Source organism: Fundulus heteroclitus, chromosome 3 (assembly GCF_011125445.2).
Source record: "Fundulus heteroclitus isolate FHET01 chromosome 3, MU-UCD_Fhet_4.1, whole genome shotgun sequence".
In the NCBI taxonomy this organism is placed as follows: domain Eukaryota; kingdom Metazoa; phylum Chordata; class Actinopteri; order Cyprinodontiformes; family Fundulidae; genus Fundulus; species Fundulus heteroclitus.
The window spans coordinates 42,896,515-42,916,463 of record NC_046363.1 but is presented as its reverse complement, the minus strand read 5'-3'; the positions used below and the strand labels follow the sequence as shown (position 1 = coordinate 42,916,463).

Genomic DNA, 19,949 nt, shown 5'->3' with positions numbered 1-19,949 from the left:
CTGTGCCTCTAGCTGAACGTGTGAGAAGCGTGGCCCCAGCAGTGTCCTCCCATAAAACAGAGGTTAACTCTGGAACCATCTGATCAAGTTGAAGGTCTGGCATTACTTTAATGTTTTATTTCTCCTGGCATGAAAATATCTGAACAGCAGATCAACTATTCAGTGTTTTAATCAGGTTCTATTGATTATCCTTCTAGCTTGACACGTTGCAGATCGGCACTACATCAAAACTCTTTATAACACAAATAATCTGGATAACTTTGATAGATACCATTGCACATCCATTATTATAGAACCCTTTCTGAAATTAATGCAGTAACTGACCCAGTTACTGAAACAGCAGTCTTGGTCCTGTTGGTGCGGTGCTGGATGTGACAATATGGAGCATGAGAACAGAGCGCCAGTCAGGACTGCACATTATTGGTTTTATTTATCCTTATTTATTTATTTAGTTCTTTTTTTTTCTATATTTATTTAGTTCTTACAGCAGGCATCACCCGAGGCAACCAACTAAGTGTGGCCTATACCAAGAGCTGGCCCTGAATTTTCAACTTAACATCTTCAATCAAAAACCTTAATTTTTACCTTAAAATGCTCTTTATTTTAGGCTTGATTGACTAAAACCTAAAAAAAATCAAATTTACTGCAACAACATGCCCAACCTGCAGACGTTATAAACAGATTTGTTCTTATTCTGTGAGGTGCTGACATTGGTTTGCCAGCAGATGGCGCTGTTACACTGTTTATTTTCTCAGGAATGTTGCGTTTCTGAACTTTTCAAACTTTAGTGATGCCATTTCTCAGGGTTTAACACGAGAGCCTCGTTCACGTTTCAGTTTGGGATTTAACACAATAGAGAGAAAACAACAGTTGTGTATATTTTATGTCCAGTCTCTGCATTTAAACAGCGTGTGTGTGTGCGTGCGCGTGTGTGTGTGACATGTCTATGTCTAATATTTAGCTACATTAACTCATCATACACTTTATTGTAATACAATATCTTTCAATATCTTTCAATACTCAGACCAACTTTCTTGCTGTGTTAACATCTAAAATAAAATACATCAACAAATTGTACCTTATCAGCATGCAGTCTTTTTTATTTTATTTAACACACAATACAAACAGTTAGTCTTAGTTATTGTACAGTACAATTATTGAATTTCCCACAGTAATTCACACTCTGCATCATTAAAAATAGAAATTGCCTGCTTTGAACTTTCAAATGAGCCCAGATTGAAAAAATCCAACAAGTCTGATGTTAAAAATAATTGAGTTCTTTACTCTTCTATCATGATTCTGCTTCTTGCCCCCCCGTCCCCCCCCCCAAAAAAAACAGATTGTTACCATTATGACATGTTATATACAAAACAAAATCTACAACTCCCTTTATGACAAAGTACAAAATAAAAACACACAAACACCTTCCACTCACTTTAAATATGAGAATATAACCACGTTCTCTAATAAAGTCAATTTTGTACCCAGAGTCAGAAATGTATTGTACTTATTTTGTTATTTATTGTATCAAATGTAATATATTATTTCATGTAAGTATGTGTATACATACTTACATGAACATCCGGTTAGCTGACTATTACCATTTTGTCTGTTTGTATCCGCATTCTCTTTGACGTGTTTCGTCAACAAATGTTTACATTTTGTTTTGCTTTTTCTTTATACATGCCTTTAATCTTTTTACATTTCCTCGTCTCCTATTTTTACTTTACCGTATGCATTTCGGACTCATTATGCAAATGAGGAGGGGGCGGTCTTAAGGGGATAACTGCTCCCTATTGGTTGGTTAGAAGGGACAGAATACCATCCACCAGCCTCCTCACGGATCTCTTCTCCCAGGTTCCCCTCATTTCCGTCTGTCATTCATTGTTTTTCTACATAATTCCTGGTCTCACTTCCTCCTCTATGGAGGCCCGAAACTGACATAATTAGAGGTAAAAGCAAAAGCAAAAAACAAAAGCAAAAGCAAAAGCAAAAAGCAACAGCTCCTCATATACTCCAGCTGCCAGAGCACACCTGTTCCCACCTGTTCCCACCTGTTCCCACCTGTTCCCACCTGTTCCCTGGAACTCTCACACAGTCCAACTACACCCACCAGTGGAAACTAAAACTATCACAGGGGCAAAACAGATTCCCGGCAGTAGTTTTGTGTGTGTCACCAGATCTCAGCATAGTAATTCAAGTAGGATTAAAATCACCGAACAAAAAAATAAAAATTATCCAATAACATCTGCCATACTGGATGTCTTCTTGAGAGAAATGAGCTGTTGCTATATTTTTTAAAGAAGCAAAGACAATGGATAGATTTGTGAAACGTTTTCCCGCTTTGGCACAAATAAAATCTGTAGAGCAGGTTTTTCTTGCCGACGTGCTCAATCTGACTAAATTTTTCAGTTCAATTCAAATACATTTTATTTCTATAGCGCCAATTCATGAAACATGTCATCTCAAGGTACTTTCCAAAGTGAAACTCAATCACATTATACAGATTGGATCATTTTATACAAATTGGATCATTTTATACAGATTGGAACAGATTATACAGCGAAACATGATATCTAGGAGGTGAAGGATGAACCACACAGTGAAAATAAACTCTCACAGCAGTAGAAGTTGTTTGAGAACATAGGTAAAAAGTTTCTCCTTTACATATAACTCGTAAGAATATCAGAACTATTTAGTAATAATAGAAAAAAAGTTTTTTTAACTGTACTGTTTTTGTTTCTGAGCAACATAGGCACACAAGAATGGTGAAAACGTCATATTACAGTAAGACCTCCTTTTAGTGACAGAAACCAGTATTTTCTGTGAGTCATGTTAGGGAAACCTGAGCTGTTGCTCACCTGAAGGTCAGAAACTCGCGTCTTCTCATTGGCTCTGCTTGTTTCCTTATTTTACAACCCGGATACAATGAGCCATCGTCACGTTTTTTTCTGCTCCAGGCTATGGACCACAAAGAAGGAAGGTGTGGATGAGCAGGTATAAAGGGAGGGAGGAATGTAAAGTCATGTTCAGACCTGACTGGACTTCTTCCCTTCAAGAGCGAAAAGGTAGGATCAATATGTTTGCATTTACGGTAAATAAAAGGCAGCGAAGAAAGGAGCTTTAGGAACTGCTCTAGTTTTTGACTAAGTCAGTTTATATTAGTTAAAGTTATTATTTTATCCATTTAAAACCCTGTGAATGTGTCACTGTATGACTCTAACTGTGCTGCTGTCCTGCCAGGCCCACCTTGGGAAAGATGTGAATAAGGTTTTAGCCGGATAAACAAATTAATAAAATAATCAGGTCAAATGTTATGTAGCTTAGGAAGAACAGTGGACCCAGTTTTATAGTGTTACAAACCAAAAGAGCCTTTTTAAATGTTTCTATTGCTGTAAAACCCTCGTTCTGGCCCTGCCGCGTAAAGTTAAGTGGTAGAAATCCGTTTCAGGCTTTCATGGCAACCCAGCAGTTCCCCGTAAGAGCCAGCCTAAGAATAAACCTTCCTTTCATGTATGGATTTACCAGTTTGTCAGCTTCTTTGTTATTTGCATGCTTGACCCACTGTCTGAAAATTTCTGGAGAAAAGTCTGAGCATACCAGGCTTGTCATTCCTGACACGCTTATCAAAATCAATCTGCATTTTTTTGATGGATCAGTGCATCTCTTATTTACACAAGGTGAAAAGATCTGGTTTTCGTTTGTCAAGCGAGAAGATTTTTTTATGGGTTTGAATTTTATTTATTTTTTTGTTTCTCTATGCTTTTGAATAGATTAGAATAGAATTGAAAGATCATTTACTGGTCCACAGTCATGGGCTGTATTTTATTTACTTCTGTGCTGTTTCGCAGGAACTCCTTGCTTACTCAGCACAGGTGACACACCCTTGATCTGAAAGTTAATCCGTCTGACGAGAACAGGCTGCTCTGACAGAATCCAAAACTTTGAAAACCAGTTGATTAAACACTATTATTCATTTAAATCATTTAAATTTCTGCACAAATATCATCGTTACTGAAACTGCAGTTACTGAAACTGCTCTGTGGATACATTTTCTTTAATATGAGCTTTTGAGACCAAAATGTTTTCAGGTAACATAATATAAATCAGCTTTTTGGATTTACTGTCAAAGGACAGGAAGGATGAATGTGCATTTCTGTATACGTATGCATCACTATTGGCCATGGTGGTTCTGAACTAATTTGTTAGATATCTGGCAATTTACATAAACGAAGACTTGATTTAGAAAAAGTACCTTGGTCAAAATCAGTCAATAGGGTCATCAATGAGAAAATGATGCCACATCAGAGGGTTTTGTCCTTATTTGAGGTATTATTTATAAAAAAAAAAAGTTTATTAGAAGACTTGGGGATCTGGAAGGCTTCATGGAAAAAGTCTGATCTAATTAATATGTAGGATTAAGATAATTGATTGTTTTCTAAGTACTTTAAAGCATTTTAAAATCAACTATAAAATGCGCAGGTTGCCAGCAGACAGAGACCTCAGGATGGGAGTAAAATGAGGTCTGATTCTGGTCTTCATCACCAGAAAGGTGATGAAGACCAGAATCAGTAGGTCCAGAGGTGCTGCCCAAATTCTCACCTCAGACGCCTCCGCTGGAATTTGTTCCTGTAATAACATCGAGCTTTAGCTGACGGAGGAAATTCACTGTTACAGGAATGCAGCTTTTCCACTTTCAAAACATGAATTTAAATCCAAACAGCAGAACATGCCAGGGCATCAACCTGACCTGAAAGCTTAAACCAAAAAAAGAAAAAAAACAGCGTGGTCTTCACTGAATATTAATCAGTCTACCTCTATAATTATATGATTTCAACGATGCCGTCCTGTCCTCACTCCTCAGATCTACCCGTACCTCCAGGATGGCGTACTCAACGGGAACGCTGGCGAAAGGCTGCTTTGGGAAAGTCTACAGGGTAAAGTACAAGGGCACCTGGGCTGCCATGAAGAAGGTCCCCCAGCAGCTCATCGAACGGAAAGATCTGGAGCGAGAATGCGAAGTTTACAAGTAAGAACAAGAGTGTTTCCTGCTGAGTCCAAAAACACATCCAGCATTTTTCCTTAGAACCCCGGAGCGGTTAGTAAGAAATTGGCTGGATGTTTTTTTTAAGTTGTGTTTCCTTATTACCACGAATTATAACACAACCGTCATCCAGGTATGGATTATTATTAAGGAACAGTATGGGTGACAAAAAAAATAACTAATAAAAACACACATTGACTTTAAATTATTATTTAAAAAAAAAATCCAACTATTATCAGAAAGAAAGTTTTCCTGAGCAGGAAATATCTGTGAAAAGTGCAAGTAAGTAAACTTAATTGGTTAACAGCTGCGATAGTGATACTAAACCCAATATATTCACACTACACTTTACAAAAACATTCATAGTTTTCATTTTACTGCATAATCACCATTAACTTTAATATATTTTGCCATGTTTTATGTGACGGACCATCACACACAATAGAAGGAAAAAAAACGTGGCTTTCATTAAAATAAATCCAAAAAGTAAGTTTTGCATTCATATTTACCTTCTTTAAATCAAGCTCAAATAAGATGGATGGAGACACCCCTGTAAAGGATTTTTTTTGTTTAAATCTTACCACAGAATCCAAACAGGATGCAGAGTTTGTCTTATTTTATATATTCAATTCAATTTCAATTCAATTTTATTTATATAGCGCCAAATCATGAAACATGTCATCTCAAGGCACTTTACAAAATCAAGTTCAATCATATTATACAGATTGGGTCAGATTATACAGATTGGTCAAAAATGTCCTATATAAGGAAACCAGTTGATTGCATCAAAGTCCCGACAAGCAGCATTCACTCCTGGGGAAGCGTAGAGCCACAGGAAGAGTCATCTGCATTGTACATGGCTTTGCTGCAATCCCTCATACTGAGCAAGCATGAAGCGACAGTGGGAAGAAAAACCACCCATTAACGGGAAGGAAAAACCTCCGGCAGAACCGGGCTCAGTATGAACGGTCATCTGCCTCGACCGACTGGGGTTACAGAAGACAGAGCAGAGACACAACAAGAGAAACAAAAAAGCACAGAAGCACACATTGATCTAGTAATCTGTTCTACATTAGATGGTAGTAGCGGGTGAGCCGTCTTCTCTGGATGATGTCACAGTTAACAGAACGCCAGACCAGGTGTACCTACTATGAAGAGAAAAGAGAGAGAACAGAAAGTTAAAGCAGAAATGACAACACATAATGCATAATTGAAGAACAGTAGAACTCAATAGAGTGAGAAAATTAGATCCTGATATACTCCAGTAGCCTAAGCCTATAGCAGTAAAACTATAAAGGTAGCTGAGAGTAACATGAGCCACTAGTTATAATTTTTGTCAAAAAGAAAAGTTTTAAGCCTAGTCTTAAAAGTAGACAGGGTGTCTGCCTCACGGACCAAAACTGGGAGTTGGTTCCACAGGAGAGGAGCCTGATAGCTAAAGGATCTGCCTCCCATTCTACTTTTAGAGACTCTAGGAACCACCAGCAGACCTGCAGTCTGAGAGCGAAGTGCTCTGTTAGGAACATACGGGGTAATCAGAGCTCTGATATATGATGGAGCTTGATTATTAAGGGCTTTATACGTTAGAAGGAGAATTTTAAATTATATTCTTGATTTAACAGGAAGCCAATGAAGGGAAGCTAAAATTGGAGAAATATGATCCCTCTTGTTGATTTTCATCAGAACTCTTGCTGCAGCATTTTGGATCAGCTGAAGGCTTTGAACTGCATTTTGTCGACTTCCTGATAGTAAAGAATTACAATAGTCCAGCCTTGAAGTAACAAATGCATGGACCAGTTTTTCAGCATCACTCCTGGACAGAATGTTTCTAATTTTGGCGATATTCCGGAGGTGAAAAAAGGAAACTCTGGAAACCTGTTTAATATGGGATTTAAATGACATGTCTTGGTCAAAAATAACACCAAGATTTTTTACTTTATTACCAGAGGCCAGGTTAATGCCACCCAGATTAAGTGATTGGTTAAGAAGTTTATTTTTTGAGGACTCTGGCCCAAAGAATAAAACTTCGGTCTTGTCAGAATTTAGATGCAGGAAATTTAAAGTCATCCAGCTTTTGATGTCATCAAAACATGACTGCAGTCGAAGTAATTGATTGGATTCATCAGGATTTATGGATAAATATAGCTGAGTGTCATCAGCATAACAGTGGAAATTAATCCCATGCTGTCTGATAATTTTGCCAATCGGAAGCATATATATAGTAAAGAGAATTGGTCCAAGGACTGAACCCTGTGGTACTCCACAAGTGACCCTAGAGTTTGAGGAAGATTTATTATTAACATGAACAAATTGGAATCTGTCCGATAGATAAGATTTAAACCAGCCTAATGCTTTCCCCTTAATCCCTACAGTATGTTCAAGTCTTTGTAGGAGAATATTGTGATCAACTGTATCAAACGCAGCACTGAGATCTAACAGGACAAGTATAGACACAAGTCCATTATCTGAGGCCATGAGAATATCATTAGTGACCTTCACCAGAGCTGTTTCAGTGCTATGATGAGCTCTGAAGCCTGACTGAAACTCCTCAAGTAGGTCATTACTTTGTAAATGTTCACAAAGTTGATTAGCAACTACTTTCTCAAGAATTTTAGATAAGAAAAGAAGATTAGATATAGGTCTGTAATTTACTAACTCATCTTGATCAAGAGAAGGTTTCTTAAGTAAAGGTTTAATAACAGCTACTTTCAAAACCTGTGGTACATATCCATTTACTAAGGATAGATTAATCATGTCCAAAATAGTGCCACTGATATCTCTTTTAATTTTATTCTACTTTAGTAGATTTTATACTATACTTTCAGCTTTGCCGCTAAGTTGAAATTCCCTTATGGGTATTAATAACTTGTGTCCTTATTCTGCGTGGACCACAGAGCGTCCCCACAGCATGATGCTGCCATCACCATGTCTCATGGTGTGTTTAAGGAGATGTCCATTTAGCTTCTAAAGCTACCACCGGCCTCCTGTCTGCCTCTCTGGATGATTTTCTCCACGCCAGGCGTGTCGTTTTGTTTTGGCAGCGGTGTGTTGGTACATCCAGAGATGATGGATGAACACAGCTCTGTAGGATTTCCAACAGCTCAGGATATTGTTTTACAACCTAATCTTGTGTTAATCTTCTCCACAACGTTCTCCCTGACCTGCCCGCTGTGTTCCTTGGTCTTCCTGATGCTTTTTGTTCATTAATGTTCTCCAAAAAAAACTCTGAAGTCCAAACAGAACATCTGGATTGTCCTGAGATGAGACAACACTCAGGTGGACTCTGTATGCTAATGAAGGGACAAAAGCTTCTGGTGGATCTCATTTCTGGTTGTCCAAATAAAGAGGGCTAAAAAACATGCTTAGGCCATAATATTTAGCTTCTTATTGGTAAAACAATTTAAAAACCACAGTTCCTTCCCCTTCGCTTTCTAAATTACCTTTATTGAAATTGTCAGAGGGCACTTTCCTTTTATTTGATTTTTAATCTGCAGTTTCTTCTTCTTTTCATCATTTGATCTGCAGCAAAGCAAGTCATCCCAACATAGTGAAGCTTCTGGGCAACATCACTCTGGAAGAAGGGAAATGGATTATTCCACTAGAGTTTATCTTTGGAGAAGATTTGGAGACGACGATTTTCCAGGCATCAAAGTCCAAAATACAGGTAAGATCCCTTTGTAAAGAATAACAACTCAAATCATACCTAGGGTTATTTAAAATGTCTATATTTCTTTACATTTTTAAGTTTTATATCTAAAAATGTGCTGGTTGTGGATGTTTATGGTAGATCTAGTGATTATCCTCATCAGATAAAGTCATCTTGTACAAATTTAAAGTTTAGACAGTTTTTTTTGTTTTGTTTCTCTGTTGATGACCAACAGCTTCAAATAACATTCTTCAGTCCAAATTTCATTCTTTAGAGTCAAAAGAAAAAGAAACGTGATGTGAAATAAAATCATCTGAGAGTTTTTAGCTTCTACATTTGCCATAAATTACAGCCGTTGTTCTAAAAACTGCTTTTATACGCATTTCAGCTTTAAAAGGTGAAAGCTGTATCTGCTCAGGTGTTAACGTGTATTCAGTATGCCTTAACAAATTCAGATTTTAGGCTCCCAACATGCCTGAAGGCAAAAGAGCAGCTGAGAGAGATGGAAATATCGGTTTGAACTTGATCTTCCTCCTTTTTTTGCCAACAGATGACTGCGACCAATAAAGCTTTTATTGTTACGGGGATGTGTGAAGGGTTGCTTCACCTCCACAGGAACGATATCGTCCATCAGGATCTCAAGCCTGAAAACATCATGGTGAGTGTATAAGATCAGATGGATGAAGAGTTAGTGGGTGAAATGTGAGCAAAGAGCCGCTGTAACGGAGGCGGAATAAATGTGTCCCTCTGCGGTAAAACTCTAGTTTATTAATTTACTGTGTTCAATAATACAGATTCAAAAATTTACAATGACTTTGTTCTGAGTGTAAACAATAATTATAACGTTTCTCATAAAAATCACACTATTTATTTTGTATCGTTCAATATATAATCATGTGATTTAATGATTAAACATTTTTTTTATTAAAATGTTATTTTAAAAGTCATGCTTGGGATCAGATGACTCTCCATATAATGAGCAGAAAAACACAAAGCAGGATAGAGAGCGAAGGTGCCGACTGACTGTTATTCAAAATAGATGTGCAAAAATAAAAAAAACGACCCAGCTAACCTCTTCTCCTCAGGGTAATATGTCCAGTGCTTATTAAGCCTGGATGCAAAAGCAAACTCTATGTGGGCAGAAGCTTATAAAACATAGCTGGTCTTTGGAGAGGCACGGCGAGATGAGTCACAAACTCCAAATACTGCTGAAGGTAACCGAAGAGGTGCATGAGTTTAAACAGCTCGCATACATCATCACTTAAAAATGTTGCCCTTTCCGCTGTGTTCAGGCTTGTTGCTCACAATAGCTATTTTATTTTGCATGAAAAAAGATGCAAAAATGCATTTGAAAGAAGCCAAAGCCGTGCACAAAGCCACCAAGAAGGCTATGGATAGTTAACAAAGAGTGACGCCGTTAAACCCGGAACACCAAGCGCTCAAATTACAGAACGCTCACCCAACACTAGAACAGGAAATGCAGCATATCTGCGTTGAGATTAAAAAAAAACTCTGGGGATTCGTTTATGTGAGAATCAGATCGCCAGACTGCTCCTTTCTGCCGCGGAGTTTAATAAAAACAGCTCACTGCACAGCATCCAGAAGAGAAGACGGTGATTGTTTAGTTCATAAATGTTTGACACAACAGAAAAGGTTTGACTAAATAACTATGATCAGCTACAGAAAGGTGAGACAGAACTTGTGGGTGGCACTGATTGATCACAAAGGGTTAAACAACTTTACATACGAGGCTCAGATCTTGTGTCACAGGCAGTACCTGATAGTCAAGGTCACATTACGTCACACACAACACAGCACGACGCAGCACTAAGTACTTACAGACACCCTTTACAAGACAACAGCTGCAGCTCAGATTTGACTTCATAAAGTGAAGTTTTATATAGTAATGTGTCCAGTGAGGGGGAGCAGGCCATTAGAAATGCTGTCTGAACACTTTAACCCAGGAGGCAACCTAAAGAGGAAGTGTTTTAAAAGCTCTGAGTTGAGTCCAGTAGGCCAACAATTCAACACAAGGCCAAATGCCCACTTGCACCAAAAACTGAAACTTTCACAAAAATTCTGGCTGCATTCCTGCAGATGTAATTTCTGCTCCAGTTCTGACTAACATTTTTAGTCTGATTCCTGCAGGCATTTGCCTTCGCATTTCTAGTTTAAACAACTGTCTACTCAATACTTTATGTCGAGCCTGAGGCTCAGACAGAAGCTGCAGTCACATTTTTCTCCTTCTTTGCCTCATTTTGTGACTCAGTCACAGAGAAAAAACAATGCTGCTACGGTAATTAGTGTTAAGAATTAGTTTTCTTGCCTGAAAAACTTTATCTTTGCCAACAACTGCTGAGTACCTCATGGTCTGGCTGTTAACTCCCTGTTTGTCCTTCGTTTTAGCCATGGGATGAACTGTGTCCTCTTGTCTTGACTTTGAATTATTTAATCAATCAATCAATAATAAAAGTGTGTTTTTTTAAAAGAGATTTAAAACCAGGAAAGTTATTCCATAACTTAGGAGCAGCAGCAGCAAAGCTCTGTCAGCTCTGAGCTTCAAACTAGTTTTAGGGACCATCAGCCACGTTTGGGGAGGGACAGCAGCTCGGTCCAAACAACATAACTTCTGTCTTGTTCTCATTTAAACTGAGCCATGCTTTAATGTCCTCCAGGCGAAGAGTGAGTTACTGGACAGTGTTGTCCAGTAACTCACTCTCTGTACTTTGAGGACAGGATTGCAATTGTCTCCTGATCCTGAGGCAAACCGCCTCCCCAACGCAGACGGTTTCTCACGGATGAGGAGAAATATGTCCTCACACGGCCTCACTGTGTTAGAGAGGAAGCAGATGATCTGATATATGCTAATACCTTCAGTGGATTGTTGTTTACACCCAAACGCTTCAAGAAAGATGGAACAATTTGAATCTTTTATGCATTCAAAAGCATTTAAGTGCACAATACGCTGAAGGCTCACCTCAAGTTAAAATGCTCAGACAATTATCTGTGGTAGCCAAAAACAGACACATGCGTCATAAAGTAGTTCAGTCAACATACAAAACATGGACAAAGCACACATCTGGGCCAATAGTTTAACATGTCAGTTGCAAAATGTGGGCCTTTTTTCTCTTTTTAATGCATTTACTACCATAATAAGATAACTATAATATCCAAATGCAACTTTACAACTTCAAAATCCACTTTATCTGTATTTCAGACCAGCACCAGACTGTTAAATAAAGCCTTCTTGTATATTGTGCATCCAGAGGTTTAAAATAAAGCTGCAAATTTATATAGCTGTCAATTCTCAGGGCAGTTTATGTTGTGTTTAGCAAAATATTTGTTTGAAATATATTTAGCTTTTTTACCAGTAGTTATAATGTGTATTTTCATACTTGTGAAGGTATTTTTCACTGAAGTTTTTGTGAACTGTTTTCCATCAGGTGGAACATGGGACATGCAGAGCCGTCATCATTGACCTGGGCCTGGCGAAGTTTTTCCGACACGGTCTAAACTCTGCTATAGACATGGGGAACGAGGCGTACTCAGCTCCAGAAGTCCTTAGGAGGGGAAGCCAACGAAGTCAGCGTTCAGACGTCTGGGCCATGGGGAAGATCATTGCTGAGCTTTACGCCCGGGTTCGGCTTCACACGCCCTCCGTCAATCCTGCTAAGATCAAGGAGACCTTGCAGGGTCAGCCATACTGTGAGACTGTGATTAGGATGGTGGAGACAGACCCCTTTCGGAGGGCCACCATGGAGGGCGTCATAGATGAGATACGAAAAGCTGGAGAAGCAGCGAACGGAAAAAGTGCACCAGTTAAGAAAGATCTCAAGCCAACATCGACTGATGATGCTCCCAGGAAGAGCTCTCCATCACCAATGGATAGACGTTTAAACCCGCCTGTCAAGAATCCTTTAGGGGCAATCAGCGACCCGCCATCATTTATTAAAGCCAGAGATCCCTCTCCATTCCACAGAGACAGAGTTGCACCATCTCCACGATGGGAGCCAACACCCAGACCAGAAATGATGCGCCAGCCTTTGCGCCCCCAGCCTCGGCCGACTGGCAGTCCCTTCACAAAGCTGTCCGAGGACAGAAACAGACGCCAGCCTATGTTCCCGCCCGGCAGGACAAATGTTCCACCTACTATCGAACAGCTGAAGCAGAAATACAAAGCTGCTCGGGATCTTCCCAACAGTTTGCCCAAAACAGGGAAACTGCAGATGCGGCGCGTTGAGAAGAACAATGGGAAAATTGAAACATGGGAGCAGACGGTGGAGACAGAGGGTGGTAAAATTATCAGATATAAAGATGTTAAAGTCGAAGACTAAAAAAAGATCTTTGAACCACTCCATGTCTTTAAAGACAACAGACTCATAAAAGGACTTTTAAGAGAACATGGTGTGAACCTGGTGGACAGCATCTATTCCTCAGGAACCAGGGGGCGAGTTAAACATGTTTACAGGATTTGCAGTCTGCATGCGGCAGCATCAGGGTGTATTGTAAGAAAAGAGGATGGTGGTAAAAGGGAAGATAGGGACTTAAAATGAGCTGTAAATATGCACGACTAAAGAGGAGAAAACCCCTCGATATACATTCTGCCATCCTGCCTGTCGGGTCACGTTTGACAGCACAATATCCGCCAGAGCTTAATGTCGGTGGAAGGAGAAAAATTAAAAGATGTGCTGTCCTCTTTTTTTACCAGCTGTAATGTTGTTCTTTTTTTAATATCTTCTTTATTTAATCTACGGTTATGTTTTTTAAATTTCTATTTCACCTGTAGTCTTGCTTATTGAACTGTCTGACCCTCGTGTCTCCTGTTTTTCTTTTATTTATTTATTGTCTGTCATCTAAAAGTTGTTCAACCTCTCACTTTTTTTTGCCATGTATTTTTACATTCCTCAGCACCAGTCTATACTTTCTACTTAATCCATTGTATAAAGTGATTTAGCCCTTTCTGAATAAAGTTTTGCTTAGATCAGAACTTGCGTTGTGATCTGTTTATGAGCTGTGAAACCTGTCAGACTTGATTTATCTCGGCGTACGGTGTGCCTGCATTTGGTATTTGTGTCTTGGCTCATACAGATTCTAGACTTTGGGAAATTAAACTAAACTAGTGGTTCACAAACGTTTTCTGTTATTCCCCCGCCCCTTTGGAGAATGAAACATTTTCAGCCCCCTTCCCAACAAAATGGGTCAAAAATGTAATTGTATCGTTTTCTGTTTTAATGCATTAAACCTGTCTTTCTAAAGATATCCCAGAATCCTTTTTTGAAATTAATAACTTTATACATGGGTTAATTTATAACATACAACAATGGTTTCTAAAAACTAGAACGTTTCAGCATTGCCACACCTTTTTAAAACTATATAATATTAACAATATAAATGTCTTTTAGCCTGATGCGTACCTACAGTCAACTTTTAAAGGCAAAGTGGACACGGATCACCTTATCTGTTGGTTGTTCACAGTGTTCTGCATGCACACAGTTATTTAAAAGGGGACTTGGGTGTTTTTTACCTTCATTTCTAGAAATAAAAATTGACTACCTTTACCAACCTATGAAGTCTATATGGTAAACATAATATCAAGCCATTAATTTTAAAAACAAACTTAAATTACATTAAGTTTGGTACTTTCTAAAGAGGTTATTAATAGTAGTCATCATATTTCTGATTGCAGGTACAGACCAAACAGCAGGGGGGGCTGTTGTCACACTTAGGATGATTTGGAAGCCTGTGTTTTCTGGAAAAAGAAAAGGAAAAGGCAATTTCGCTATTTTAGATGCTTCTGCTTCAACACATTTGACTCCAATATGAGTTCATTAGCAGAGCTATGAGGAGCTCGACTGCATGCTACTGAGACGGTTCAACTATCTGATTCAGGTCAAGGGAAACATGTAAAAGCTGCAGCATGCAGGCCCTTCAGGATTTGGATTTGAGACCACTTGTTCAGACAGTTTTCAGTGCCTTGTTAAATTACTCGTAGTTTTTCCCAATTGTGTCTCATTAAAACCACAAACTACATTGTATTTTCTTGGGATTCCAGGTGATAGATCAGTATTGAGAAGTGCAAAAGTGTTTTCAACTCTGAAAAGTGTGGCATGCACGCTTATTCAGACTTCTTTTACTCTGAATGAAATAAATGAAATCCAGTGTAACCGGATGTAACGTCCTTCTGTGTCTAATTTATTCTCAAGATAAATCCAGTGAGGGTCTCTGTGGTTTGTTAGAGAACCTTAGAGAACAGACATCATCATGAAGACCAGTGAACCCAGCAGACAGGTCTGAGAGTACGATGTGAAGAAGTTCTGAGGAGGTGCGGTTTTAAACAGTATCCCAAACATTGAATATCTCACAGAGCTCTGTGGAAAAGTAAGCACCAACTACATGGCCAGGTAAAGAAGGACTCAAAGCCACTGTTCAGAAACGCTTTTTGTTATACTGGGTGAAATCGTCCTTCCACCCTAACAGTACAGGAGATAAAAAAAAATTCTCTGTGAGAGCTGCAGGCCTGTAAAATCTCTAACCAATCCCTGCCGTTCGGTCCGAATTGCAGGGATTTGTCAGAGTTCTGGTCCTGCTCTCACTCCCCTCTGTTGGTCGAGTTCTTGGTGTATCACCTTTTCTACTGGCTGTCCCACATGCCATCATTCTGACGCGCTCACATAACGCCAGTGTGTGTGCTCGTTCCTTGTTAGTTTCTCTTTCTGGTTGCACACTTCTAGTGTCTATGTATCCGGTTAGCTTAGCAGTTAGCTTCGGTGTTAGCCGTTCGTTGCAGCTCCACTTCTCTCACCGTATACTTTGAACACGGCGAGTCACAAGAAGCAAACCGAGTACAACTTTAAGAGAAGACGAAGGCCTCAATAGAAATAAGACCAGAGTGGATTTGGGAGATTTTTTTTATCGTGAATCCCCTCAGGAGCACAAGAACAGGTAAAGGGGTCTTGCCCAAGCTCAGTTATTCAAAAAGGGACTTGGGGAGACTCTAGCTTTAAGCTGAGAAACAGCCATGAGGCTCAAGGTAACTCTGAGGTAACTGCAGACGTCTAGAGCTCAGGTGGCAGAATCTGTCGGCAGATAAATTGTCATGCTCTCTGCAAAATCTGGCCTTTATAGAAGAATGGCATGAAGAAACTCACAAGAAATCCTTTTAGGAGTTTTCCACAAGCCATGTGGTGGAAAGGGAACACAATGAAGAAGCCATAACTTGTGGTGAGATGAAAATGATTGATGCTCAGATTTTTAAAGATGCCGTCAATCCAGTATGACTGAGACAGCAATAAAAAAAAAAAAAAGGCCAAAGTTTTAGTTTCTAAATGTGCAAAGCTGCAAACAACATACTGTAAAGACTTGAAGGTATAGTATAACTGCAGTGAAACGAGGCATCCCCTTATCGGACTTCCACTCCTTATTTGCTATTACTTGTTAGAGCAGTAAGTTGGCAGAGCATCAGTATCATTTTCTCTGCTTTTACTATGAACATAGATCCACGATATGAAATTAAGTCATATAACATGCAGTGGCAGGATGCCAATAGGGGCCGTTAGGGTGCCAACCTAATGAAGACTGCAAGACAAAAAAAAAGGAGACCCAGTAAACATAAATTACAAATAAAAAGTAATTATCATATCTGTCCTTTTAGAAAATGTGTCTGGCTTTGGTTTTTGAAGAGTCCCGTTCCATTTGGGTTTATTTGGGGTTAATTTTTGTGTAGACTTCCCAGTTTTAATGTTTCAACGCCAAGAGTCAATGGATAAATGAGTGTTTATGTGTCTGTGCAACCTTTTGGCTTCCACGTGACTTCATGCTGGTCTCAGCCCTTTTCATGTCATTCTTCATTCAATCAGATTAACTCATCATACCCGTCAACAGAAGTTACACCCTGGCAGCTTAGATGCACAGGCGTGTATGTCCCTCACGTGATTCAAACAAAAGAGTCTGAGCAAACACAACACGACGGTGGAGAATGGTGCAGTGAACAAACATTTGCTCGTTGATTCATGAAATAGTAATTTCACAAGGCTTTGGCTGGAGGGAAGAAACGCAGATAAAGGGACTTGGACTGGACCGACCAGGCTTAAAAATCCAGCTGCAGGAAAGACTCTGGATGGATTTATCAAGAAAAGTCCTTGAACTTACTAAAAACGTGTCAATTCATTCTTCCTGTTGTGTCAGCCGCACAGTATAGACAGCTAAAATAAAGATCTAGATGGTCGATGCTTTTAGACTGGCGAAGGCGATTTTTAGCTACTGTCTTGTATCATCCATCCATGGCAAATAAATGCTAAGTGGACTGAATTATTATACTTTACTAGTCATACTCATTACTCAAAGTGCTTTACACTATAGCCACACTCACCTAAACTCACATTCATGCACCAATATGCAAATCTGTAGGCAACTTGGGGTTTAGTGCCTTGCACAGGGGCAAATGTAGATGCGACAGGAAGAAGCTGGAATCAAACCTGCAATCTTCCTATTGCAAAAAAAAAAAAACAGTCTACCCACTGAGCCACCGTCTGGGCCATATCCATCCATCTGTCCATATTCTTATCCCTGCTGGGTCACAGGGGTCTGGTCTCCATCAGTCATCGGGTGAGAGGCAGGGTACACACCGAATGGGACAGTCTCGCATAATGTTGCTCCTCTTTGTCGTTTTTAGTTGGCTTTTTATGCTGCATGAAGAGCTACGAACTAAAAAAACAACAACATTGGAATTCCTCCTTTTAAAGGAAAAAGCATGATCGGCCATCATGTTGCATCATCTTCAAAAGCAGCGTTCAATAAGGTCGCGCCGGTCGTTCAGTCAGCTGTGTAACCATTGCTGGATCATGCACGATAGGCCTGATGGGTAACAAGGGAGTGAATCATAGGGCTTCCTGTGACAGAAATGCTACACAAAGACGCACATCTTTATGCTCTGATTCATGCATTTTCTTATTTTTCCCAGGCTGCCCCCCCCATACACACACACACAAAGTACATACAAGCACATATTCACGTCATTACTTACATATTCATGGATAACTACATTGTTAAATATAATATATATGTGCACGCAAATTCACAGAATGATATATGACAGATGGTTCATGTTTTCGGGCTTTAATGGCTCTCGCTGTAAAAAAGTCTATCATAAAATTTTAAAGGGTTTATCTCCTGGAGCTGTGTTAGCAAACGTTTAAAAGCAGAAGCTCTTCCAATAGTCACCCCGGTTTAAAGTTAACACACTCCTCTGCTGGTGATGACAATAGACGGACAAAAAAGAGAAAGCTACTTTGCTAAAATTAGTCATGCATGCAGATAGTGGGGGCCAAATTAAGGCTTTACATACCTACCAGATATATAGTAAGAAACTATTTTGAAATACTATGAGGGAATTAGGAATAAAAGAAAGAGAGAAAGTGATTGAAACAAACAAACAGGTTGTGGATCTGATTGATCATTGAACATTTCTTAGCATTGAAAGCATGAAAAACTACTTATACAGCCCTTTGATTATGTATCAACACAATATTATGTAGCTGCATTTTACAGCCTTAGACTCCTGCTCAACCAGGGTTTATTAAAATGACAATTTTAGTAGGTGAAGTAAAATAAAGAAAATTTATGACCTCCTTTCAATGAACAACAAAATCAAAAATAAATGTGCTGAATAAGGCAAATATGAGGAAAAAAATGCAATAAAACACTAAAACTCAAAATGAGAAATTATATTTTTATCAGTATTTTAGTTTCTCTTCTTTAGCTCTTTGTCAAATCCAGAAGAGTATTTGAAATTAATTTTATCTAATATACGTTCTTCACTGCTGGTGGTTCCTAGAGTCTCTAAAAGTAGAATGGGAGGCAGATCCTTTAGCTATCAGGCTCCTCTCCTGTGGAATCAACTCCCAGTTTTGCTCCGTGAGGCAGACACCCCGTCTACTTTTAACACCAGGCTAAACCTTTCCTTTTTGACAAAGCTTCTAGTTAAAGTGGCTTAGGTTACCCTGAGCTATCTCTGTAGTTAAAGGCTTAAGCTGCTGGAGGACATCATAGATCTACTTTCTCTCCCTCTGCTATATTCTCCTACTGCTCACCATTTATACATGATTTACAATCTTTTTAAATTTCTCTCCGCAGAAGATGCACTCAAAGTCTATGTGTTTGGCTGTTTCACCTCTGTAGAGAGGTGATCAGCTGAGCCCAGTGATTCTGTGTTTAACCATGTCTAGTTCCTCAACAATGTCCTCAGAGAAACTGCTGCTGGTATATGCTATGAGTTATCACTTTGCTTTTGATTGCATAGATAGTGCTACTGGCTCACTGCTTATCTGTCAAACTGTTTCTCTTCTAGAAGTCGCCAACAGAGCTGCCAGGGAAGCTGTATACTGCTGCTCTTAAAAGGTATTCCTGTATCAGTGTATCCTGTAGTCATGGCTAATGGCTGTTTATACTGAGGCTAGATCTCTAGAGGCTTCTTCTTTTTTTAAAAAAGATTGTTGTTCCTTTGGACTTCCACCACCTGGTTTCTTGACTTGATGCTTAAACATAATTTCATTGGTTTAAACCATAAATACTATATGGTTCAGTATTAATTAATACTCAAAATGAGTAAAAATAATACCACACACACACGCACACACACACACACACACACACACACACACACACACACACACACACACACACACACACACATCCACACGGGACCAGATTCACAGCTGATTGGCCCATTTCCCTCTGAATCGGGTGTCTGCTCAAAAGTGTCAAATCGAAGTTCATCCTCCACAGATTCACATCTGCTTACACTCCGTCGATCAGGCGTGCAGTTCAGATGCCTGATGTGACAAATGTGGGCAAGTGAGGAATGTGAGATGCGTCCAAAATCTTTGTCACATCACTGTGTGTCTGTTGGAAATGCTTGCCAGCCGCCTGTCTTTTCCTATTGCACAGATTTGATGTTTCTGCGCTCAGATTCATTTCAGTCTGCTTCTAACATCTGGCTTTAGGTGAAGCTTCTGCATATAAGTTCTTGTGTTTGCATGAGCACTGGACAAAAGTCTTCCTGTTTAGCTACTTTTCATGTCTTGGTCCAGATATTCCTATAATCCTTTCGAGTGGCTTTAATGTAATTAAACCTAAGTAATCACACTGCTCAAAAAAAAAAAAAAAATTAAGGAACTCTTTTTAATCAGAGTTTAATTTCAAGTCAGTTAAACTTCTGGAATATTGATTTTGATCATTTAAGTGGTGGAGGGGGTTGTTAAT

The 19,949-nt window shown here is 39.2% G+C and overlaps 1 protein-coding gene across 1 annotated transcript; it reads left to right on the top strand.

The window, feature by feature from the left end:
* Nucleotides 1-2,978: 2,978 nt before the first annotated feature.
* zmp:0000000881 (testis-specific serine/threonine-protein kinase 1) lies at nucleotides 2,979-13,677 on the top strand. The gene is made up of 5 exons (XM_012876679.3): nucleotides 2,979-3,068; nucleotides 4,865-5,029; nucleotides 8,570-8,708; nucleotides 9,241-9,348; nucleotides 12,134-13,677. Exons 2-5 carry the CDS (start codon nucleotides 4,884-4,886, stop codon nucleotides 13,022-13,024), a joined length of 1,284 nt encoding a protein of 427 aa, XP_012732133.2. The 5' UTR covers nucleotides 2,979-3,068; nucleotides 4,865-4,883; the 3' UTR covers nucleotides 13,025-13,677.
* Nucleotides 13,678-19,949: the final 6,272 nt, after the last annotated feature.